Genomic DNA, 26066 nt, shown 5'->3' on the forward strand with positions numbered 1-26066 from the left:
CATTAATTCCGCAGCCCTCCCAGGAAAGCCACAAAGCCCAGCTCCTTTGTTTCCAGGGTGGGTTTTTGTTTTTTTAAATGTACCTTTCGGTCCCCTTGATTACCCTGTATTTGATTTTTATAGGGCATCTGCTCACTCTGCTGTGTGGGTTCTCTGGCCCTTTTATTTCCCTGTTAATCGGATCCCGCGAAGGCAGCGGTGCCAGGGCCTCTGACGAAATCCGTGTGTGTGTTGTATTTAACTTTTAGCCGTGCAAATTCCATGCTCTGTTTGCCGTCTGCCCGGCGGGAACTGGGGGCTGCTTCCCGCCGGGGGAGGCAACGGGGCCTCCCACGACGTGCGCTGCCGCCGGGAGCAGACGCGTGCGGGACTGGCAGAGATGGAGGAGCAGGGATGGGCAGGCCCGGCTCCTTCCAGAGAGCGGGTCGGTGCTTGTCCATCCCTGTGTGTTTGCCGGTCGGGCCAGAGGCTCTGCAGGCTTTGGGGACTGAGGATGGCTGCAGGGCTGGGCATGTTGGGGTCCTGACCAGAGTCACTGTGCTGGTGCAGTGCCGGCCTCTGCCGCTGCCTGCGGTGCTTTGTGCCAAGCGAGCTCGGTGTCGTGCTGTGCCGTGGGTGCCCCAGGGCCTTGGCACCTTGTATCCCCAGGCATGGGGTACCTGGTGCTTCTGCCACACCTGGGGCACCCCCAGGCAGAGCCCAGCTTTGGGTGCTGACCCTGCCGTGGTCATGGCCAGAGCTGTGCAGTGCCTGGCACAGTCTCACCGCAGTGTAGTGACGTGCCCAGGGAACTGTGCCCAGGGAACCATGCCCAGGGTGCCATCTCGTTTGGTGCAAATGGCCCTGGCTTTCCTACGTCAGGTTCAGCCCTGAAAACTCTGAAGGGGAGGCTCCGCAGAGCTCAGCAGCTGCACTCGGGCGTATCATTGCACACTGCCCAGAAAAGTGGTGAGTTTTTTTGAGGAGCTGTGGTTCTCTGACAACCGCCTCCTCTGCTCCTGGGCCACATCACAGCAGGTCTGGATGGCAGAGGAGGGTTTCCAGGCTGTGCCCTGTCCCATGCTGAGCATCCCTGGCACAGCTGGTCATAGCACAGAGCTGTTCTGCCCCTCTCTCAAGGCCCTGATCCTTAGGGCTTTGTGCATGCCAGGTTGCTTGGTCAGGGCTCCTGGGGCCACTGAGTTGTTGCAGAGCTCAACCCCTTTCTCCTGACCATCCCAAAACCCTGTCCATGTCAGGGAGGTGACACCCCCATGAGGGTGCCATCCCAGCCCCTTGTCACTGCTGGATTAGCTCTGCCCCTCCGGTCGTGCAAGGACCTGGCTCTCCCTTACCCAGGCAGTGTTGTCCATTGGGCTCTGCCCAGAGTGCTGCTGGAGTCCTGGAGTTGGCTCTGGGACAGGTGGGTGTGTTTGCACGACCTGGGCACTCCCACCTGCTGACCCTGGTTTTTCTTTCGTTTCCTGTCTCCCTCTTGGAGCAGAGAAAGTGAAGGGAGTTGGCCTCCAGCTCCTCCTCTGTCAAAAAGGTGAAGAAGCCATGAGCCCCTTGTGCAGGGTGAGGAGGAGGTGTGGAACTGTGTGCAGGGGCAGTGCCAGCTGTCCCAGAGCCACTGGGGACAGCTGGCTGCCTGCAGCCGTGGGGCAGGACGGGGACCTTGCTGGGGCAAACACTGCAGTGCTCCAGAGAAAAATGGGAGCCATCCCTTGCCCAGTGCCATGGTCCCAACCCCATCTGCCCTCAGAGTGGTGTGACCTCTGGGCACCTGCAGCAGGTGCTCGAGGGTGGCCACAGGGCTGTGCAGGGCTCTGCCCAAGGCCACCCACGGCTGCCCTGTGGCCACCAGTGCAGGCTGTGGTTTATGACTTTTTTTTTTACGTGCTCTGTAAATACAGAGCCCATCACTTGTACTAGAGCAGAACCATCCTTAACCCTGGTGAGCGTGCATGGAACTGTCTCACCTCCACCTCAGGCAGGCTGGGCACTGCTGACCCTACTGGGAGCCCTGTCTGCCGGTGGCTGTCCCTGAGCCCATCCACCTCAGTCACCAGGTGACAGCTGGGGTTGCTGCAGCAACTTTGGGGCTGCCAAGTGCTGCTCCAGGCTGCTGCTGCACTGCCCACACCGGGCTGGGGAGCTCTGTCCAGCATCCCACGTGCCCAGCCCCTGTGCAGCTGCTCACCTCTGGCAGCTGTTGCGTGCCTGGCACCTACACCTTGCTTGGGTGAGGGGATGCCCCTGCTGGAAACATTCCTGTTGCCCCCCCACTGTCAGGACAGTTCCTCCTCCTGCTGCCTTGCCCAAGGTTTCCCTGTGGTGAGAGGCACCCCTGGTCACTGCACCTCATGTTTTGCAGAGCTTTGGAGGGGCTGAGGCATCGCGCTGGGAGCCCTGGCACAGGCAGCCCTGGCTGCGTGCCCCACTCTGGGCTACTGCCCACCTGCCCACCCTGTGTCCCCTCCACCTGCCTTTCAAGTGTGACTGGCCATCGATCCACCGTGACAATGTCCTCTGAGTCACATTCTTGCCTGCAGGAGTAAAGGGCAAAGGCCAAGTTCTTAGTTTTCATAAAAAACTAATTAGACGACTCCATCGAAAATGGGTCAATAAAGCTGATCGGGGCTGCAGAGGGAGCTGGTACAGCCCCTGTGACCTTTGCATGGAACAAGTGGCTGCCCCTTCCCTCTGGGAGCTGCCCACTTGGTGCCAGCTGGATACCTGTGACCCTATTACCCAGTGGCACCCTGGTTCCGGGCAGGTCTCTTGGGCACCTGGAAACGGTGGCAGTTCTTGCCCAACTGGGTGTGGCTCTGGCACTCCCTGGTGCTGCACTTGTGCTGGCTCTGCTGGCTGGGGCAGAGTGGGTGCCCCAGTGCCCAGGGCAGAGCTACGCTGGCCCCAGCCTGTAGCTGAGATGCTCCAAGTGCAGCAGTGGCTGTGTGGGAACGGTTTGCCAGGCTGCAGGGTGGCAGGACAGATGCCAGTGGGACATGGTAGCGGCTGTCACGCTGCACCAGGTGTGCACCCTGGGTACAGCCCAGCTGTGACAGGCTGGTGGCAGCCTCAGGGCAGAGCTGCCTTGGGGCACTAGTAAAGCTGAGGTGGTGGTGGGGTCGCTGCCCACCCACAGTGCCCATGCTGGAGAGCAGGGCAGTGTTCCCAGCAGGGAACCTCGACCGCCCTTTCATAGTCCAAGACCTTGCCTTTCCGGGGAGCATGGACGTGCCATACCCCAAGGAGCACCCTGCTCCCACCTACCCAGGCAGCACACCCCTGCCTCTGCCCCCCCCACAAACTCACACGTGCATGGGCACAGCCCGGGCTCCTTTACCCCCAAACTTTATTCATGTGGCACATTTACAGCAAGGATTGGAATAACTAGACAATGAAAATGCTGGGGTTGCATTATCGGTTGGTTTAACTGGAACACCACACACCATGCAGTCATGTACCGCCAAGTTCAGTGCCTGTATTGCCCTTCTGGCTGCCGTCACCGGCTTCGCTCCAGGCCATGCACGCACGGGCCCGGGGCTGCAGCCTCCCTGCAGGTCAGCGCCCGGACGAGGGCTCCATTCAGCAGGGCCCCGGGGCTGGGTGACTCCGAGGGGACGTGCGCCCTCAGCCCGCCCCATGGCTGCCCCCCAACCGCGCCGGCCGGGAGCCCACCCAGCCGGAGGGGATGTGCTCGGCAACTCTCTCAGGCAACAAGCCAGCTGCTGCTGAGCGTCCGCAGGGACCTGTGAGGGGCACAGCACGTGGGCACGTGGGGGGCCGAGCCTCAGCTCGGGAACCGAGGGAGGTCGCGGGGGAGCGCGCTCGGGGCCGGGGGCGATTTGCGGATTTGCGGATTTGCAGCTGCCCCGCTCGGGTGCCCCGGGCCGGGGCCAGCGCGCGCGGGCACGTCCACCGCCGGCAACGGACGCGGTGCTGGGCGCCTGTCCCCGATGGAGCTGGAACGGATGGGCGGGGACGGGGCAGGGCTGGGCATCCCACCCAGCCCCGCAAGAGGCACGAGCAGACGGAACGGGGACTGGACGGGGCTCCACGCGGACACTGTCACCTCCCTCCTGCCGCCCGCCCGCCCGCCCGCCGGGCCCCCGCCCCACTGAAGGGAGCCCTCTGGGGCCCCGCAGCCCGCGGTGGGGCTGCCAGGGGCTCTGCAGCGGAGAATACAGGCACTTCACCTTGAACATAAAGAGACGGATCGCGTTTGTCACATACAGGAGTCAGAGAGGGGTTAGTGTTGACTCAAAAAGGGGAAAAGGCGCTCAGGGGAGAGGCGGGGGGGCTGGCGGAGAGGGCGAGGGGCCGTCTCGACACGCTGAGCCTCCGTGAGCGCTGCCCGAGTGCAGGCACACACCGGCCTTGCTGCAGCAGCCATCGAGGCCTGAAAACATAAAACCAGAGAAGAGAAAGAAGAAGGAAAGGTGGGTACGGCCCATGCCGGGGTGGAGATGGGGGATGCTCTGGCTACGGGGCGGGAGAGGGAGGACGGGGTGGGATATGGAGGGAGGGACGGAAATCAGGAGCCAAAGAAAAAGAACAAACTACGAGTCTAAAATGTGGTGCAAGCGCCCTACGCGGCTGTCCGCTAGCATGGCATAATGTCCGGAGCAGCCCAGAGAGGGAGTCACATCAGGTCTACACAGATTTGCCTTCCCATATATACAACCTCTACTGGAGTTAACAGCTGAAATTGAGATTTTTTTTGTGTCGGTTCCTCTGGCCTCGGTTGCCGTTTTTTTTTTAATGCTGGAGCCCGTCCTCCCCGCCTCGCCGGCGCCGGGCGCATGCAGCCCTTGCCTGGCTTGCCTTGGGGATCAAAAGGGTTTGGAGGTCTGCTTGAAGATGAAGCCTCTATGGGCCAGTGTCTTCATGATGTTGGCGATGTTCTTACAGTCATCTGCAGAGAGAGCACAACAGATACTGGGTTAGAGACACAATCCAAGCAGGAGTTGTTTGATCAATCCCTGAATCCCACGCTGGGGCCGTGTCCCCCCCAGTCCAGGTACTCTGACCCAAGGACCTTGCAGTGATGTGGGGTGACTGCTAAGTCTCCAACTCACCAGCACTGGCCACCTGCATCCCGATACAACCCATCCTGAGATGGATCCATGTCCAGGACCTGGAGGTCAGAGTCATCCCTGTTCCCACCAGACCCAGCCCTTGGTGCTGGGTCCCGTGCCCACTGACCACAGGGTGACAAGTGGCAGGTGGTCGGGACAAGCAAGGCACAGGCACTCCCAGTGTCAGGCCGTGGCAAAGCACCAAGCCGGGAAGGGGGAAGGCTCTGGCTGGTGTTATTTACCTGGGACTAAACTCAGGCACCGTTTGCTAAAATAGAAGCCGGGCTTAAATTGATTCCTAGTGTCTATATTTCATGTTGAAAATTGGCTTGTAAATCCATGTTTTGATCTATGAGGGCCGTCTCCTTAAGAAAAAGCAAGAGTAAATGTGTAATTTCTCCCTTGACAGCACACGGCGCAGAGGCGATCCTTCTTCCCGCTCCCCTCCGTTTCGGGACAGCTCCACTCGTTCCGATTACCACTCTTTCTTCCTCGCCCCACGCCTTGATGTCTCCATTTCATTACCGCCCGCCCATTTATCAAGCTGTTACCGTAAGGGTGACTTTGCCCACTTGCGTGTGGCAGCGGGGCCCGGCTGACACAGGGAGAGGGTGCCCCAGCAAGGGGGGGCACAGGCAAGGCCCCCCTCTCCCCGCCACTGCTGGATGGATGTTGTGGTGGAGGAAAGGCTGCATCATTACTGATGTGTAAATGATAAAGAAGCCTCCACATCCATCTCCCAACTGTAAATCCAGGGAGTGCTTTATAATCAAGCTACAGCAATAATAATGTGAAATTAGGTCTCTCTATCAACGGGAGGAGGCCTTTTAATCACGGCTTAAAGGGTGCAAACGCTGTTTATCATAATTGAACTGTATCCGGGCTAATTGTGGCCATATTTCACTGTCTAGGAGACAGCAGGCTGCCTGCTGACAGTGCCGTGTGCTGGATTGAGGGCCCCCTGCAGCCGGGCAGCTCTGCCCTGCTGCCAGGAGCCTGCCTGCAGGGACAGGGCTGCCCGGCCTCCTGGACACTCCCTGATGGACCAGCAGTGCTGCCCTGCCCCGCTGCACCCAGTGACATACCGGAAAGGCCATCACCTGTCCCCCAGTGTCACTTGGAGGTGCAGGGGCCTTCCCCATGCACAGCTCCCCGAGAGGCTACCCTGAGCTGCCGGGGACTGTCCTGGCTGATGGTTGGCAGTGGAATAAGTAATGTCCCCATCAGAGCCACGTGCCTCCCAAGTGTCCCCTCGGCCCCTCTCATGGCACTCCTTTTTCCCTTGCTGGTGTGCCAGGCAGGGGAGAGGAACTGGCATGAGGACAGCCCAGTGAAGAAGGGGGGCCCTCAGCCCACTGATTGGCACAGGGGCAGGGATGAGCCTGTCTCTCTGTGCCTTTGTCCTCTCTGCTGCCCAAAGTGGCACCTGTGGCTGCAGAAGGGCCCTGGAGGTGACAGGTGTCCTGCCCGGCCAAGTCACAGCACCAGCTCCCACTGCTGTCACTTGTTCCTGCTCAAGGGAGCCCCTCACTGTCCTTAGGACCCTCTGCTCCATCCATCTCGCCCCCCAGACAGCTGAACCCCTTGGAGCCAGCTGCCAGCGGGACCTAACAGGGTAACAGTGGCTTAAAAGCTGGGGAAACCGAGGCAGGGGGAGGGCAACTGTCCCACCCAGCCAGCCCTCACCTGGTAGCCCCCAAAACATAACAGAAAAGTAAATCCTGGCCTGGGAGCTGTGGGAGGTGTGTGGCAAGTGAGCAGTTTGGATGTGAAAGCACAGGCCCAGACATCCCACTGCCCACCTCCCTGCGTGCAGCATCACCCCAAGCTGGAGTGGACCGCTGGGGCTTGACTATTGCTCCATATTGCTGGAGGGGGAGCTGCACAGAGACCTGGGGAGCCACCAGACTGGCAGCAAGACCCCACAGCACCTCCTGGGACTTCTGAGCTGGTCCCTGGGGAGACCCTCTGGGACTGCTGGCTGCTTCCTGAACCCCATCAGCTGCCTCCCTGAAGCCCCAGTGTGCTCTGGCACTGGGTGCCAGTGGGACCCTGTGGGGTCAGTGCCAGCCACACGGCTGTGCCAGCAGCACCGTCCTCACCATCCCAAACCATGCCATGGCCCCTGGCAGCGGGTGCGCCAAGCTCGTCATAAGTCATTTAGTGAGACTCCTTCCAAATCAGTGCTAAGGTAAACACGCTTATTATAATTATCCATGTAAAAAAAAATCAACAACAGCAGAACAACTTTCTAATATGCAATTACAGCCATCTATTGATTTTACAATGTAATCCGCTCCGATTGATTTAATAACACAATTATAGGCTGGCTCTCGGGATATTAGAGTGGGAGATTTTCATAAACTCCAAAGCAAAAAACTAAGCGGCTTTTAAAACAACACAGTCAGATGGCTGTTTGGGGAATTATTAGCAATATGAAATCCTCTAAATCTGGCCGTCGTTACCTTGTGAAAGGAATTTCTATTACAAAAATGGCAATTGACAGCCTAAGAGAGCACAAACGGGATTGCTCTGCTGCTTTTCAGTGCTTAATCCATCGCAAAGGTGACCACCGGGTGGGGGATGAGTGGAGTCCGAGGCAGGCGGGAGGGCACAGGCAGCCCTGCCCACCCTGTGGCCACCCTCCCCAGCCCAGCTCTCCCCAGGGGACACGTGGCTGTGGCACCATTGCCCCAGCACCCAGACTGGCACCCACCAGCCCTGTCCCAACTGGGTGACCCTGCCTGGGGCCGCAGAGGCTGGCAGGGTGCAGAACCCCCTCGTGATCCCCATCCCGGCACACCTGGCACACCCCAGTCCCAGACATCTCCAGGGGCCACAGGGGTGACCCCCTGTGTCCCAGGCCTGAGCAGGGGGCTGGGGTGAAGGTGGTCCCATCTGCCGGCCGGCGCAGCTCTGTGGGTGCTGCAGAGGCTTGCGCGTGCACACGCGTCCCCGCTCTCCTCCCACTCGCTCCCTCAATGTATTCCCGACTTTATGGGCACATTTTTCTTGTCAAGCTGACAGGGTTGCTAAGTGGATTTCTCCCTGATATGCGGACGGATTATCACATTACTCCAATGTCCTACACAAACATATTACTTTATATTCAATAGCCCTAATGAATATAAACTGCTTTTTCTTTTTTTGGGGTGGGGGGTAATCTATAGATTTTTAATGAGGGCACTATTAACTCCCTCCTCTTTAAAACAGACTTAGGTGCAGCCTCTGAGTGGAAAATCAATGGTGTTATTGTAGGAATATTGTATATTGATATTGTAATAATAAGATGCAATTGATTTAGGGGTGTTGTGCGGTGTGTGTGAAAGGGGTCAGCAGGGGGTTATCCTGCCTCCTGTAAACGGAGTGATAGCTCTGCCCTGCCTCCCTGCCCCTCACCTTGCTGTGCCACTTCCAAGCATCGTCCCATGTCCCAGGATAGCTGGGGCCGAGTTTGCCCTCAGGTGCTGGGCCCTGGCTACCTCTGGGACCCTCCTTTGGCCCAGCTGCCAGTGTAGCGTGGGGTGACGCGACCCCTCAGCCTCTCCCTGTCCTGGCTGGCTTAGCCCACCAGGTTTTAAACCTCTGCAACATCACACTGCCACAAAACCCATGTACCGGCCCTCTCCACAGCTTGTCAAACTCTTGCTGCAGTGACAGACAAGGACAGCAGCACGTGCATGTGCATGGGGCAGTGGGATGCTCTCTTAGTTAGGGCTGAAGTTTGCTGCAGTTCAGCATCGCTGGCTGCCCTCGTCCTTGGAGGGGGCAGACATTCCTATCACATTCCTCTGCCGGGATAGAGGCAGAAATGCCTCAGCCTGTGCTGCTGGGCTGCTTGCCTGGCAAGTGCCCTCCCTCGAGCCACTTCATAGCAGGGCTCCCGTGAACCCAGGATGAGCTCAAGGATTCCTTCCGCAAGAGTCTGTGCTGCGAGATTGAACTGCCAGGAGCAGTGATGCTCACTCCGGGGAGAGCATCCTCTCCACACCCACTCCAGGCACTGGGAGGAAGGGTAGGGGCTGCTGCCCCATGCATGGCAACCTTCTGGTATTTCTCCCACCTCTCCCATGGGACCAAATCACCCAGACACCTCCACCATGGAGGCTCAGGGGACTGAGCACTGCCACAACCGCCGTGCGCTGGGCCGAGACGCTCACGGTGCAAGGAGGGAGCTTTTCCATCCTGGCAGCTGCCCCAGCAGGCTGAGGGTGATTGGGGGACTGCAGGGCCCCCCCAAATGGGCTCATTTGGTGGCAGCCCCACTGCACCTGTGCTGTGGCCGGGAAGACGGATCACCCCCGGCCCAAGCTGAGCAGGTCCATATTTAAACTGTCCCCATGCTTTATGGGCTGTACAAGAACTGATGCTCAGGCGCCGAGGGGCCATTTGTCAATGTTCTAATGGCAGATTACTGTTAATGAATAATATCACCGCTGCCTTTGTATAACAGCTCCCTGCAAAGCGGAAGCAGGGCTACCAGGCCACCGCCGCCCTTCGCCTCCCCGCTGCCGACCCCGGGTGACAGCAGCTGGCCTTGTGACCAGCAGGAGCCGTACGGACCCCCCGCAGCCCAGCACTGCTGCTGCTGTCCCCAGCAATCACGAAAGGGAGTGCTGGGTGTCGTGTCCCCACAGTGGGATGTGCTGCTCCCCGTGAGCAGGAATGTCCCCAGCAGAGGACAGCCATCAGGGACAAGAAGTGACAGCATCTTCCCAGCATGCAGAGCCAGGCTTTTGCAGCTCCTCACCCTGCCCCATACTGGAGCCAGGAGGGAGTTGTGTCTGATCTAAATCTATCCCCACCAGGATGCCAGACATAGTGGTGACAAGTATGTGTCAGAGCCCAGAGCTCCCAGCTCACAGGGATCCACAGGGACACTGGGGATGGTCCTGCTGAGCTGCTCCCAAATTAATGGCCTCATAATCCTGCGTGTGGGGCGAGGGGCTCTGCGTGCCCCGCACAGCCGGCAGGTATATTAGGTGGAGCTGACAGCGACGTGCAGAATATTAAGAATAACTTACCTCATTATCTGCAATTACGTTACTGCCACACACCTCATTTCTTCATGAAGAAAAGAAAATTAGTTTTATATTGACTTCATCCCAGTGCCTCCCTGCCTGCCCCACCACAGAGCGCCCACATGGGCTCTGAAAAGGGGTTGGACACAATTCATACTCACCCTCCATCAACCTGTTGCTGTATGTGTCTCAGGGGGGATGGGATGCCTGTCCCACCCCTACACACCGGGGTCAATGAGACCTCCAAATCCACTGTATCCCAGCAGGGACACTGAAGCGGGGAGGGCCTGTCTCTGACAGTTCTCAGGTCTGTATGGAGGTGACAAGTGCAGCAAAGGGGTGGTGAACCTGCTGCCCTGGGCACCTGCTTCCTCCCACCTGTGCTGGCCACTGTCACCCTGTGGATGACAGGACACTTCCTCCCGTCCTCCACACCGGGGCCATTCTTCCCATCGTGCACCCACCATGCTGGCCCCCTCCCAGGGCAGAGTAGAGTGGCTGGGGACTCTACACTGCAAGACACCCATCTGCTGAGACACCCTCCAGCCTCACAGGCTGCTGGATGGCCTGGCACAGGCGATACTGTGTGTGGGAACCCTGAGATCTGAGGGATCCCTGTTGGAAGGAATGGGCAGCAGGGGCTGACCTCTCTTACAACATTCCCAACAGCTCCCGGAGCCTACGAGCCTGAAGGGCATCGACAGTGCTGGGGCCGAGGGTGGCACAGCGCGCTCAGAGGCCTCAGCTTGTCCTTCAGCCCCTGCACTGTCCTGCACACCCAGCATCCTTGCAGGCTGGCTGCCGGGCATCCCTGAGCAAACAAAGCGAGCGCCGCCACCTCCCCGCTCCCGGCTGCGGCCACGGCCGCGCACCGGCCGGGAGAGAAGGGGAGCGGCGGGCACGGCAATACAGGGAAAAAAGCCAATTTCATCTTTATTAGAAGGAGATTTCTCTTTTAGTAATAAGCACACTTCAAATAATTAGCGTGTTTTACGTAATAATGAAATTATGGAAATGCAGGCCACTTATTCAAACAAGTCACCATTACCATATTTTTAAATATTAGACTTAATTAGAGTTTATCACTTCAGAGAAGTACGAGGAGTGGAGATTTTTTTTCCTTTACAAAAAAAATCCTCATAAAGTGTTTATTAAGAGCGGGTAAGAAGGGGATAATGATCTGTTTGGAAATTAAGGCAATCAAACATTTAATGCTCTGCACTCCTGTAGGCAAAAGCATTCAAATGAGTCAATTATACATCCATTATCCAGGCACGATTAAACAAGGCAGGACGGGGAATTTGTCCTCCGCATCATGCGATTGTCGCGAGGACTTATGTCCACTTAAAGGCAGATAATAAAACACTAAACTTGGGAAGAAGAGAGGACTGAGCCAAGGGAAGAAAAGGGGAAGAGAGGCAGTGGGTCAGTGGGACCGCAGAGGGGCAAGGGTGGGAGGTGGGTAAAGATGAAGCCGTGTCTGCATCCCAGTCCTTCATAAATCAAAGTAATTAAGTTAACATGAAAATCAACTTCACCATCCCGTTAAATTACAGTATTTGCATATTAGGACTCAAATGAAGTAGGTAGCGGGCGAGGGGGCTGGGAGGGAAGGAGGGAGTGGGGGGGTCAGGGGAGAAGGATAGGGAGGACCGTGCACCAAAAAGGGAACCATTTATTACGGTGAATAACTAATTTCAGAATTTATAGCGCTGGATTTTCGTTCCTGTGCCATTTATATTACAGAAGGAAATTAAGGGGCGGGCAGGAGGCTGGCTGGACATCTTTCTGCGTTATTGCTTGTCTGCCATTTGCAAATCATTATTAATTGTGGCCCATGTCGCTGGTGCAGCAGGGCAGGGTGCCTGGACAGCCGGAGCAGACACACATATCTCTTCATCAGGACCCCAGCCGCTAGCCCTGGAGAGCCAATTACCCCTCCCTGATTGGTATCAGATAAGGAGGGAATTTTTACAAATTAGGGAATAAATAGAATTTCCACACGTGGAGCAGGGAGGGCTTGAGAGGCAGTAATGAAAAACGATACATCACCATCAGCCAGACAACCCTATTCATACGCCGATGCATTACACTCACTACTCATAATCCTACCGAGTGACAGACAACCGCTGAGCCGGCCGAGCTGGAGGGGAGCGCATCCCGATGGCCAGCCTGCTCCGGAGAACGGGCTCCAGCCACCAGCACCCTTGCAGCAGCCCACGGAGGTCCCCGCTCCACCGGCCCTGTGGCACAGCCTCTGCCGTGACCTCGACAGCTTTACACAGCCTGCATGGCATCACTGGGCTGTGCAGGCGGGAGGGACAGACCTCCTGGCAGGGGTGATGCTGCACGGGAGCCATCCCTGCTCTGCTGCCAGCAGGAGGAGCCCAGCGGGGCAAGCCTCCAAACTCAGCCCCCAAGTTTGGCCATTAAAGTCACCCAGCTGCATCCGAGCCTCTCACCTGATTCCCACATCTTCCCTAAAATTACCCAGTCCAAACTGTGTCCTGAAGAAGGCTGCCTCCTCCCTTGGTGATTCATGGCATTACCCTGCCATGACCACAAGACCCTTACCTAACTTCCAACCTGTATTTGTCTTCTTGTACTATTCAGCCCCCAGACCAGCCCCTGTGTTGCTCAGCCAGCCCTGGGTACCCAATGTTAGCAAAACCCCTGTGTCACCTTGTGAGCAGTGCTGGACTCGAAAATGGGAGAGGCAGCACCAGCTCCAACCAGCCACAGGAGCAAAGGATGTGCTCCTGCACAGCTCTGTAGCATTGGGAATGGACTCAGGCTGGGATACCTCCATTCCCCTTAAACCTGCCACTGAGGCAGCCCCAATGCCAGCCCTTGCTCAGGACAGACCCCAGAGATGCCAGCCATCTGTGTCCCACAGTCCACCTCCAGACCCTGGCAGCTCCCTGTGGCAGCACAGTCCTTTCCCTGGGCTGTGACGGTGCTGGATGGCCCTGGGGATGCAGCAAGCACCCAGCTAATGGGGCCTGGCATGTGGTCGGCCTCAGAAAGAGCAAACCCTGGAAACGTGGGGACCCCACTGACACTCCTGAGCCCAGTTTGCTCCGCACTCCCCAGCGCCGGAGCCGTGCACCTCCACACCTCTAATTAGCTCTCCCTTATGACAAGCACGTCACTAAACAAAATGCTCAGCAGATCAATCGCGCCTGTAAGTCACGCAGCCTTTAATTTATTCAGCATACAATGTCGCTCCACCGCTGCCTTCCTGTAATTTATACCGTACACTGTCGTGTATTATTTAAGTCCCCTGAGTGTTTTACAGTTCCCCTCAAAGTCGCCGTGCAAAATAAAGTCATGGCGGGGCACCGGCGAGGTGCAGGGAGGATGCAAACTGCCCCCATGCTGGTGTGAGACCCCTGTCCTTGCACAGGGACAAGGTGATGGTGGCAAGTTCCTCCTTGTGGGTGGAAATGGAACAGAAGGTGGGTCCCCGTAGGAGCCCAGTAAACCACAGGTTCCAATGCTGGTGCTCCCTTAGAGGAGGAGAGGCTGGCAGCAAAGGGGAGAGAGCAGTAGGACTCATACCAGACCCTCAAAGTAGGAGGTCCTATCCCAAAACTGAGGTAAAGACCAGGGTTAGACTGGGCTGAGAGCTGGCTGGCAGCTGGTACGGCCACTCTGAGCAGCTCGAGAGCTTGTCTTTGGCCGTGCAGCTGGATGGAAACAGTCAGTGATGTAAAGCTGGATATCCTCCGCAGGGAAGGTTAAAACCTCTGTTCAGTGTAAAGTTGCCATATCTAAGCACTTATGATCATGATATTTATGGCTAGTTTATTCCAGGCTGTTAAAGGCAGCAGTAGTTATCCACAGATAAAGGGAATTCGGCTCCCCTGACACCTTTTCTCCCTGCAGTGAAGGCATGCCTGGCCAGAGCCGGGTGCTCATGGTGTTGTAACTCATCCAATGGTCCCTGCCAGAGGCAGCACTGGGACCAGGCATGCAGATGTTTGGCAGGGCAGGGATGGTGGCTCTGTTTCTGCTGTGTGGGAGCTGTGGGGACAGATGTGGGACATGCTGTCTCCCTGCCCCTGACTGATGCCACTGGAGCCAGGAGGTCCCCAGGCTGCAGGGAGTAATTCAGTTTGCCCACCACCACTGCTGTTGGCTCTGCTGCACATCCAGTTCCTGACACTCAGTCCCACCAGTGGGATTGGGACCCTAATTAGGGAGAAATTTCAAGGGAGAAAAGAGAGAGTTTATAAAGCTGAGTTTCTCCTGCCTGAGTGACATGAGATGTCAGAGAAAGGAAATAAAAGGCAAGAATGCAATTCCAGCGCTGCCGAGAGTGTATCGTGAGTCCTAATGGAAAGTTCTCCTGCTCTTTAAAGCTTGGTCAGATGGCCTAGTTATTGCTTTAAAAGGACCCAGAATCAAACTGCGACGCCGCACTCGAAGCCTTCAAATAAAGCGAGCTGTTTCTGCAAGTCCGGCGAGGCAGAGACAGGCGATTACACAGAGAAGGGCAGGTCTCTCTATCTTGGAGGGAGACCTACCTATTTTTAAACATTAGCTCCAAATCAGCAGCTCACCTCTTTGTCTAACCCAAACCCTCTCTCGCCTTCTGGAGACGAGATCAAACGCCAGCCCTGCTGCCATTGTTTCTCTCCCAGCGAGATGGATGCGGGACTGTAATCTTCCCACAAAGCCATATGCTTCAAAGGTATCAAAAGTGCTTATTAAAAGTCCTAGGAAACTAATTTAATAACATCCCAAAGGGCTGGAAAAATCAGCGCTGGCAGCTCAAAATATAACCTGGCGAGGGAGACAGGTCTCTGTTCAACATGACTTTGTCTGCGGGCAGCTGCACACAGGGCCAGGGCACTTCTGCAGACCTGCTACCCCTCTGCGGTGTGACCGCCCTGGTGCTGCCTCCTCTCCTGTCAGGGTCACAGCCAGGTGAGGTGTGTGGAGGAATCTGTGGGGCCGTGTAAGACTGCATCTTCACCAAGGGCTTTTTTGGGCCAGAGGCATCCTCACATGGTGGGGCCAGAGACCGTCTACCTGCCCCAGCTCTGCGGCTTGGCTCCCCTTCTCGAGCCAGAGAGTCCTGCACCATTCCAGAGGTAGGATTTCAGGCTTGCCTCAGGAACATGAAAGGCACTGTGTGGTTTTTCCAGCTATCTCAGAAGCTGCTGGAGTGGTGGCTTTGTGCCAGGCTTGTCCAGTCAGGCTGAAGAGAGCCGCACGCGAGGTGGACACATGCTGGTCCATGCATGGTGCAGGCGAGGATGTCAGCCAGGCCTGCAAAGCCACATCAGAGACCCGTGTGCTGCGTGAGACAGATCTGCACATCTCTGCAGGGATGGGCCGGCACACGTGCCTTCCCACTAGTGTGTACATGCAGCAGGCACGTGCTCCCAGCCGCAGTGGCATGGGGGCTGTGCTCCCCCGTATCCCCCTGAGCCACTCCCTGCTCCCAGCCTGTGTGGCAGGACCCTGGGGCTGCTTCCCATCTGAATGGTGCAGGCTCCCGTGGAAAGGGGCAGGGGATGGAAATTAACGCTCCAGCCTCCGTCTCATCCTGCCCATTAGCGGGGCTGTTTTACTCCGGATCATTAAATATGTATATCTTATTACACGCCTTGTTACAGTATTGAGCTCTATTGACTGATAATAAATTCCAAGCATCATCCTGGTCATAAATTTATCTGGAGATGATGAAGACTCAATAATCTAGTCAAGCAGATAATATGATAGGGCCTTAAAAAAGATCATTACATTATATGCCAAAATTAAAAGTGAAATACACTTTATTAACACTGTTTCCACACTCGGGGCCATTACTTGTTATATCTCCTCTTGCCCTCCCACCCACCTGCACACCATTCCCCAACTGAGCCAGGGAAGGCAAGATGAGGCAGAGCTGCCAAGATCTACCCTGGCAGGAGCCTGGCAGAGGGGTACAGGGGGGTGGCAGATGGCACACACAGGACTTTCCAGCTTGACCCCAAGTATGCTGGGCCCTGCCTGGTACAGCACCACTGCCTTGCCCATTGGGCAGTGGCTCCTGAGCAACTCCAGGTGTCTCAACACACCCCTGCCCGCACGCAGCCCTCGGCTGTAGTCATTAGGATGAAGGACAGCCTTGCCTCCCACCTCCATAAGGAAAAAACAACTTCCTGCAGCTTCAGGTCTCCCGAGAAAGCTGCCTACCCAGTGGGGTTAACCCAGCATCTCCCACCCGACAGCTCCTCTCCCACAGGCTTGGGCAAACTGCAGAGCCAAGACAGGGGTCCCCACTCATAGCTGACCACACTGCAGTGTGGCACAGACAGCCAGAGAGCAGAAATGGGGATATGGGTGCAGCTGGTGACCCCTCTGAGAGAGGAGGGTGCCTGGCAGGCTCCCAGCACCCTGCTGCCAGTCTCACCAAGCTGTCCCTTGGTGGGACGGTAAGGGCCAGGCAGCTCCCAGCCACCTGCCCCGGGGACTGGGGCTTGGTCCCCTCCTCCTGCTGGCCCTTCAAAGCCATTCCTCTCCTTTAATAAGCAGGTCACAGCCATTTAAACTCCTCTGATGGGGGCAGGTGGCTCGCACCCCTCCTGCCTGGCAGGGTGGCACGGCTGCACTCCTGCCTGCGGATCAGCGGCACGCGGCAAGTTTAAAGCGTCCCCACCCCGGCCCCCCTCCCCTCCGCCACCCTCCTCTCCAGACACGCAAGGTGACAAGCGCTGGGGGGCCCATGGATCAATGCTGCGACACAGATCGGCTGCCGGGAAAAACCAATCGCAGATCAGATGGAAACTGACTTCTTCTTGTATCTGCCCGGCTCTCGCAGGGATAGATTGGCTGGAGAAATCCGATGGTGAGAAGAGACAAAGGGGGAGACGATGGGGAGAGGAGGAAAGGGCTGATAATGCTCCTGCCACGGCTCTAATCTGTGACAGCCCGAGGATTTGCTGAAAACCATTATCACACTGCTCTCCCTTCTCTTGTCCCTGATAAAGCCCCAGCTAATCTGTTTGTTGCAGGTATTGAACAATGCATTTAGCGAAACAAGGGGTGTGTGTGCCCGCGGAGCACATTTTTTCCCCCCCTGCACCTCCGGCTTCACTGGGAGGCAACGGGGGAGAAGGAAGGGCAGGGATTATTTTGTCTGTGGACTCTGGGCCATGCTGTGGGCTGGGGTGTCATGCCTGGCACAGGGAAACATCTCTGCCGATCACCATTAGCGAGTTTTGGGGAGCTTTTCTCTAGGACGATGTTCCATCTTCATAACGCAATCGCAGAGGGTAATGAGCGAAGAAGCCCTGGTGATGCTGCAGTGCCGTGACACATCCCAGATGGAGCACCACCACCGCCCAGCGCACACCCAGCCGCGCTGCCACGGGGCAAAGCAGCTGAGACGGAGGGACACAGGGAATCTGTGCCCCGGGAACAGCTCCCGGGTCCCCCGTCTGCTGGAGTCTGACTCTCCTAGTGCCTGCCTGTCCCAGTGCTGACCTCGTCCCTCCCCTTGTGAGAGGTGCTTTCTCCGGGGAGGAGAGATAATTCAGTGGCTGTGAAAGCCCAGACCCGGGGCTCTCGCAGCCGCCTGTTACAAACAGTTCTAGTGGAACATTAATTATAGTAATTTAGCCGTGGAACACTAACTGCAGCCAGTGCAATAGCATTCAGTACATTAGTGGCTATAACCCACTCCTTAAAAAAGACATTTGGCTACTGACAGCTGATAAAATGAGTTGTGAAGCATAACCAAAGGGGGAAAAAAAAATAATCAGAAGCGTGCTGTGAGCGAGCTGTGGGGCAGGAGGGTGGGGGGCACCACCCCATGGGGTGCCGGGGGGAGCGGAGGTGGCAGGAGGTGTCGGGGGGCTGCAACAGGCACCCTCCTGCCTGCCAGGTGGCCCACGGGCCAGCGGGCTCCCCGTGCCCCGGGCAGGGCTCAGCGAGGCGGGGGGCGCGGGGCTGTGTCTCGGCAGTATGTCAAACAGAAGGACATTTCCTTCTATCTCCCAGCTGCCGCCCCAGGGCACAATCCACCTACATTCAATCTTTACTCCACTACACATGTTTCCTTTCCAGCCTCGGATTATTTTTTATCATCAAATTACCGCGGCGATAAGATGGAGTAGATGTGATAGCAAGCAGAGAGTCCGCCCTCCCCTCTCCCCCACTTCCCCAGCGTCCCTCCTCCCTCCGCCAGCCCCAGTCTCCTGCCCTGAGCAGGCAGGGGGGTATCCAAATCTCAGGATGTGAGGCGAGACCCCCTTGAGCAGCTGGATTTTCTGCCTGGGACCAAACCGTGGCTGACAGTGAGCACCTGAGTGCAGGTAAGACTGCAGGTGGCCATCAGGCTGGCTGGGAAAACTTGCAGGGTGCCCTGTCGTGGCATGGGACCTCGCCAGCAGCTGGAGCTGAGCATCTGCTCCCCACTGCTCCTCTGCAGCACCCTGGCTCCCTCACATGACCCAATGGCCCACTCTGGCACCAGAGGTGTGACAGAGTGGTGATACCAGTGAGGCAGCAGAGACAGAGGGAGCCCTGGTGAAGGGGTGGCAGGAAAAGTACGGCTGTGCCGTTACCAAGAAGCGCTGCAAGAAGCCTGAGAAGTGCTGCAAGGCTCTGCTGTGATGAATCCTTCCCTTCTCCTTGTTTACTTCAGTCTGCAACAAATGAGTCCCTGTCTGTCCAGGGATAGCTCATCCGGAGGAATGCTCTTTCAGACCTCTCCCTCTAATCCCTATTAATTTAAATAATGCTTGCCCACTCTTCTCAAACTATTTATTATTTATCAGGTTTGTTTATTTGTAGCTAACAGGTAGCGCTCAGCATGCGTTCCCAGCACAGGGACAGGGGCCGTTCATCACACCGGCTCCCCCGCCATCCACCATCCGTCAATTACTCCTGCTTCCTTTAATTAGTAATGAGGACTAATATCTCTGCCTGGGATGGTGGCTGGAGCGGAACTTCCCTCCGGTGGCATCTGAGCAGCACAAGGGAGGGAACGAAAAATAAATAACTGTGCCAGGCTGTGGCTGCTGCTCCCGAAAGAGCAGAGGTGCTCACCAGCCCCACACACCCATTCCCAGGGAGGGTCTGGTCCCCTGCACACCAGAGGCTCCTACCCAGCAAGGCAGGGGAGGCAATACCAGCCACGTCCCAATCCATGGGTGCCCTCTTCTGCACAGCAGGGCCATCCTGAACCACGGGGGATCCCCTGCTGAGTCCCAGCTGCTGAGCTCTGCACAGGTATCAGCAAGGGAAAGTCTAAATTAAATGCCCATTAGAGCCTCTGGCCTCGCCTGGCGGTCCCTGGGAGCTCTGTATCAGAACATGCCATCCAGAAGGAGCCTAATAGCGAAGGCAGCACATGATATAAATGGAGCCCCTTTGATTTATTGACTGGGAGAAGTTTTTACACGATAGCCCATTAAGACGGACGGCTCTGTTTACAGCCAGGCCATCTAGCTATAGGGACCCTGCACTGGATGGTGTGTTTTGCTATTGCTCTTCAGGCAGACATCTCATTAAGGGGAACAGCATATGGAGCTCTTTGGATCTATACTTCACGAGTCCTGAGGGAGGCTTTTACCATTTTTAATAAGCGGGCAAGGTTAGCAAACCTGCAACGCAGTGACCTCCCCTCCCTGTGCGATGGATCTCCCTGAAACGCAGAGAGCTGGACTCACCGGGTGCGCACAGGACTCCATAAATCACCTCTTTGCTGCCGGATGGGGAAACCGGCCGGGCAGGACGGCAATGGGGGGCTGGAGAAGGCAACGCTGCAGCCAAAATGGGACAGCAGCCACACGTGGCTCAGCCAAACGCACTGAGGGCAGGCAGCTTGGCAGAGAGCGGTGTGGAGTGTGCTCCAGCCCATCGTGCCGGTGGGGTGATGGGCAGCACATGGGTGACTCAGCTGGGAAAGGTGCTTTAAGGAGAGAGTGTTAACACGATAGCCACAGTGAAGGAAACAAAACCCCCAGCTGGCTGTTGAGGGGGATTATTCCATATTCAGTAACACGGCTGTTTAGGAGAACAAGTAATCTCTGGCAAAGACCTCCGGCTCTTCTCTGATCTGATAAAGCCGTGCAGCCCACAGGCAGGCTGGCCCCTGCAGGCACTGCCGAGGACGGATGCTGTGGGCTGGGGCTGCTGAGGCAGAAGGAGGATGGGGAAGGCAGGCACATGGGGTGAGCCACCATGGGATATAGGGGACACACTGCAAACAAGCTCACCCGGGACATTTTTCTAAAGCGAAAGGGTTTGTTTGTGCAAGGTTTGGGTGTTTGTGCTCGGGTGCCACTTATACCCCCAGGTACCACTTACACCCCCAGGTACAGCAGAACAGACATGCAGCCTCAAGGCAGTGGTAACACAAGCTTATGGGCAGAGCTCCCACCTTCTCCTCCTGGCCTGGGTACACCGCTGTGTGCTCACCCATTCCCCAGCAACAGCAATCTGGCTCTTGCCCATCAGCCAGACCTTAAATCCCTGTTTTCCACTCCTGTGGTACCAGCTAAGCACTGTAAACATCACCAATCACTGGCATTTAACTTACACATCTAAAATTTGCACCATGGAAAAACCTGCCAGAAAAGCAGGGAACTAAGAACGCGATTGTTTCCTTTTGAGAAGTCTGCCTGACTCTGGCTGGGAAAGAGGGAAGGCAGAGAAGGACAAACAGACAGACGTGGTGGCGTATTTGGGTCTCTTTCCAGCAATTCCCTCACAAACAGTCTGAGCATCTTTGAAATGAAATTTTGTAGGCGATTAGCTCACAATGTGAACTTAATTGCTTCTGGTATTTAAAAAAACCCATTAAATTAAATGGCCGAGATATTGAGGCTTAAGCAATGGCTGCTTGCAATGCACAGTAACTACGGGCCTCATTACCAGGATGCCAAATCCAGCGGTGGAATGCACAGACCCATGTGATGTGGTCGGTGCAGCTCTAATGCTCCCTCCCTGCTCACACTCATTGGTGAGAGGATCTTCAACAGCAGTGAGAGTATGGCTCAGGGCAAGGCTGGCATTGAGCAGCAGCCCAACAGCATCCGAAGCTCCTGGTTCACCAAATCATCCCTGTTGGACAAGATGAGCCTGACCTGGGTGTCTGGAAGCCAAGGGAGTATTGGGCTACTTCAGCTTGATGAGAAGAGCAGTTGGAGTGGCAGAGTCCCACACTGCAGGACACCTGAGTCCTGCTCTGCCAGGACAGCAGGGTGACCTCCACTGATCCACTTTGGTCCCCGTTCCCGTTGCTTGCACTGTCCACACTCAGAGAGCAGCAGGTGCACAGCTCCCACAGGTGACTGTCAAGTGATAAGAGTTCAGCTGGTATCATTTATCCCCAGAGACAGCCCCAAAGCTGGTACTTTGCACCTCTTTACACCATCACTGTGCAAAGGAGCTCTCCTCTGCCACACAGCTTGCAGCACTGCCCCGCTTTGCATTTACTGCCATAATACAGCAGTGCTTTCACCTTACTTTACTTGTTTGTTTAAATTATTTACACTCCTTAGATGCAAGATTGCTCTCCAAAAGGAGCATCCTTTTGGCTGCTGCAGCTTTAAAATGACTTGCATCCATCACTCAATCGCTTTCAGGTCAAACACACGCTCCTGACTTAATGACCACATTTCCGCAGCAACAAATCTGTCACCGCTGTTTGTTTAAAGCCAACAATCTGTAGGAGCACTGTGTGCAGGGATTGAATTAACTCAGCATCTGAATGACTGTGGTGCCAGATCATTCAAACTGCACCTTTCCTAAGATCTTCCAGCAATGTTAATTAATGTTCCTTGGGTGATGTGCAACATGCTGCAGTGCACAGGGTTGCTGGAGAGAGCAAAGCACAATCCCTGTGGGCCTGGAGACATGGGAGCCAGGTTCCAGGTTGCCTCAGCCTCAGGAGCACACAGGGGTATTTGTGTTGGAAACAAAGAGGGACTAGTGTCTTCCCCTTGCTCTGACACAACCTACCCTGATTTTCCCCAAAGTTTAGTGATTCAGCTGAGATATTCCATGCTGGATGTCCAACTCACACTGAATTTTCTTACCAGGAAATTCCAGCCTGAATCATTAATACATTGCCATCAACAAGAATGACAAATATGTTGCTATTTCTGTTAAATTTCAGTTACTTGCCGTTGCAAGGTTTTTTTGTGTGTGCCCAGATGTTTTGGAACAAAGCCTTGTAGTCTGTTGGGAATGTGATTCTGGGGCCAGGGAATGTTTTGGATTTCCCCTCAGAATCAAGCCAACTCTGGGCAAAGCCAGCCCTGCCTGCAGCCCTAGTCGGCTGCACGTGCGCTGACACCCATCCCAGTGCTGGCCCCCTGCTCCCAGCTGCTGCAGCCCTCCTGGCACCCACTCCAGACACCTGCGTGGGAAGTGGGACCCAGCTCTCCGGGTGCTCGATGACTTCCCCAGGAAGTGCGAGGGAGGAAACTGTGTTATTGAAACACTTGCACCAACAAGAGCTGGAGTCAGGGGCAGGCAAGCAGGAGGAAACAGTGATGGTGAGTTAGTGGGGCTGGTGGCGGGGGCAGCTGGGACGATACCTGAGACATGGGGGAAGGGACTGGGACAAGGAAGCAAGGACAAAGAGCTAGGATGTGGAGAGAGAGGCAGACTGAGCTTGGCAAGATGTGCAGAGAAAGAAGGAGGGAGTGGGATTCAATCCAACACCAAACCACCTAGGGTCTCCTGCTACCCCATCCACAGCCTCCGGCAACTCCAGCCCTTGCTCATCGGCAAGTCCTTGTCACAAAGTCCCCATCCAGGCCCCTGGCCATAGATTCTGTTTGTCTGGGGAATTTGTATCTCCATGGAGCAGAACTGGGTTCTTCCAGGAGGTCCTAAACTGGAGAGCTAGAGCCCTCCCCCAGCCTCCCCTTGGCTCGCTGCAGTTAATTGGGGCACAGCTCTAATCTCTACCTGCCATTGATTTAAATTCAGCTCCAATTTTCTTCTTTGACCTTCTCTCCTCCAGACCTTGCTTGCAAACAGAACACAAATCCTCAAACATTCTCTTCATTTTTCCTGCAATATTCCAGCATGCCCCAGTCCCAGGGTGGGGAAGGCAATGACTGATGCCTGTTTGAGCCTGGACCCTCATGCACAGGGATGGACACACCACTGCCTGCAGACACCTTTCCCAGGGCATGCTCATCCCAGCTCCAGCATGGAAATGGAAGTGGTGATGCTCTGATACCATCCAAATGACAAGAGAAAAGCATGATAAGGGGACTTCAAGACGATTTCCTCCAGGACAGGTGCCTTTTTCCTAGAAGCCTGTGGATCCAAGCAGGGCATATGAGAGTGCTCCTGACTGTGCCCAGGTCTCAGCCACTGGGTTTGCACTGAGCACCCATCCCACTGGAGGGATCATCTTCTGTCCACCTGAAAACTGGTCCCTCTGCACTGAGCCCTAACCCTGTGTGGGTTGGGATGCTTCAAAGGCAAGTGGAAGGAGATGAGCTGGCCACGAGCTAGGGGAAGATCTCTCCTTCCCTGTGTCTCTAGGGCCATGGATCAGGCACAGAAACCAGGAGCACCTGCTCCCAGCTCCCTTATGCCCCTGGTACTCTGCCATGATCTGGAAGGGGAGCCAGCCACTTGGAAGCAGTTAAATCAGATTACAGTGTGCTGGTGCAGACAAGCAGGGGAAGTGAGGGTCCAAGACAGTGCCTTGGAGATGTCCCTTGCAGAGAGACACTACCAGCACCACGAGGAATGGGGGAGGAGCTGCCAGGGGGGTTCAGGATGGGAAAAGCCCACGCCTTCCTGGCACCCCAAAATGGGTGGGCAACCTGCATCAAGAAAGTCTGGATGCCAGAATTTCAGCCCTCCTGAGGTTCTTCTTTTCCTAGCAGCAATCTGCTATGTAAAGAGGCTGGATATTTATAATTATGCTCAAAGTGGCCACTTTGAAAATCTATATGTCTCTAGGCTCCCTGTACATCATAATGTCAAGTCTGTGAATGGAGGCATCCATCAGAGGCCTCACATCACAGACCTCGGAGCTGTGATAAACACTTGGGAAATGCTCGCTGAACCCCATGTACCACTGTTACCTTCTGGGCATGAGACTCGTCTGTGGGGGGTACCCCCATGCAGACTCCCCCAGGAGGGATGCCACTGGGTGCTCGTGAGTCACTGCTCTGAGATGGGGATGGGAGCAGGGTCTGGGTTTCTCTAGCCCAGGGTCTTTCCTGCTGACCCTTGCTGTCCTCCAGGGTGGGGGGCTTTCCTTCAGGTGGAACCATCAAAGCCATCACCCCATTTCCATGTTGTGGGCACATTGTCTGCAGAAAGGCATCTTTCACCTCTCTATATCTGGGAAAGACTCAGTTCTGAGAGGATGGTGAGCTACAAGGTCAAGATACACCCTTCAGCTCCACTCTTGGTCATCAGATTCCATCCCTTGGCCCCATCAACCCCAGGATGACCTGAGCCTGACTGAGAAAGATTAGGTTAGTGACAGAGACAGGGCTCAGTCCTCATTCCCAGCAGGGAAACCAATGGAGGGAGCTGAGCTCTCCTCTCTGGTAAAAAAAAGTCAGAGCTCCCCCCGAGGTCATGCTCCAGCTCACTGCCCCACTGCACTTGCAGGCAGTTTCTACGGCACCTTTCCCAATATGGGGACACAAAGGCCCCTCTTCAAGTCACCTCCCTGAGAGGTGGGGCAGGTGCCCTGCCAATGAGCTGACCCCAGGAGACCAGGAATGCCCCTCTCTGCTGGCAGCGTGGCGAGAGGACGCGCAGCCTTCAATGACGCTTTGCCCAGGCTGTTCTTAAAAATTTATTACTCTGTTGCAACATGAAAAATAAGACAGAGAAGTAATCATTAGTATAACTATAACTCCCCGTGCAATAGTCCCACTTGTAAATTGAGATTTATGATTGCAGCTGCCGATATTTTAGAGGCCGGAGCAGGCAGCAGTGGCAGTACAGCCCAGCTACGCGCTGCCCCGACGCAGTTACAGTTTATCACAATCTGCAGAGATTATTGCAATGAATAATACACAACAGGCTGGCAGTGAAGAACTATTCCCGATCAAACGCTTCTGTAAACAACTGAATAAATAATATTGCTCAGCCCCTCTTTAGAGCCCTTGGAGGCCCAGGGAAATCTCTCATTACTCAGCAGGAGAGGCAGCAGAGGGCTTGGAGATGCCATGAGGAAGAGATGCAGTGACTCTGGGCAGGCACAGGACATCCCAGGGATGGGCATTTGCCAAGCAGACAGCTCACCCTCTCGTTTTTTCACAGAAAAGGAGGCTGAGACACTGAAAAGACCTGCTCATGGTCTCACAGTTCCATGTGCAGCCAGGAACAACCTGCCTGGACAGCCAGACAGATGCAAGCTCAGACAGACAGGTATTGCTGTTCTCTCTTCTGCTTGGCAAGGCTTTTGCTCACTTCTGATACTGAGCTGGAAACAGGTAAAGAGCAGGCTGGGGGGCAGCCTGGCCCACAGGCAGCTGGACCCATCTGCAGCAGGGATGGGACATTTGGGGCCGAGCCCACTGGCAGCAGGGCTCCATGCACTCCCTGAAATGTCAGTAAGTAATGCAGTGTGATTGGGGTTGTGGTTGTGTGCCAACAGCTGCAGAAAGGGCATTTCTCACACAGCTTGAAAGGATAAAGTTCAACTCTGTGATGCCCCAGGTTGCCCTATCACAGCGAGCTCTGGCTTGGCCACCACGCCGTCCTGCCAGAGGTATTGGGTCTGCAGAGACCCCCACCCAGAGGGGAAGCAGGGAGAACTCACCCCTTCCCCAGCACACGGAGGTGCTTTATTTAGTCTCCAAATGCCTGAGCTCAAAATACAGTCAGCACTGGAGGAGGGACTTGAAAGGAGCTAACGAAGCGCTATAACCCTTCTTGGGCTATAAACCAGCCCTGCAGCAGCTCTTGGATGTTTCAGAGCCTTCATACCATGCTTTCTGTGGGGTTGGGTGTCCACATGCCTCTGCTTAGACATCTGCAG

General features: G+C 55.7%; 1 protein-coding gene across 1 annotated transcript in view; it reads right to left on the reverse strand.

The window, feature by feature from the left end:
• Positions 1 to 4805: 4805 nt before the first annotated feature.
• ERI3 (ERI1 exoribonuclease family member 3) overlaps positions 4806 to 26066 on the reverse strand; it is a 128233-nt gene continuing 106972 nt past the window's right edge. Inside the window, exon 8 of the mRNA XM_032696627.1 lies at positions 4806 to 4903. Within this exon, the coding sequence (XP_032552518.1) occupies positions 4821 to 4903 (83 nt within the window). The 3' untranslated portion in view covers positions 4806 to 4820. The remainder of the gene's footprint in view (positions 4904 to 26066) is intronic.

Source organism: Chiroxiphia lanceolata, chromosome 9, assembly GCF_009829145.1.
Source record: "Chiroxiphia lanceolata isolate bChiLan1 chromosome 9, bChiLan1.pri, whole genome shotgun sequence".
Classification (NCBI taxonomy): domain Eukaryota; kingdom Metazoa; phylum Chordata; class Aves; order Passeriformes; family Pipridae; genus Chiroxiphia; species Chiroxiphia lanceolata.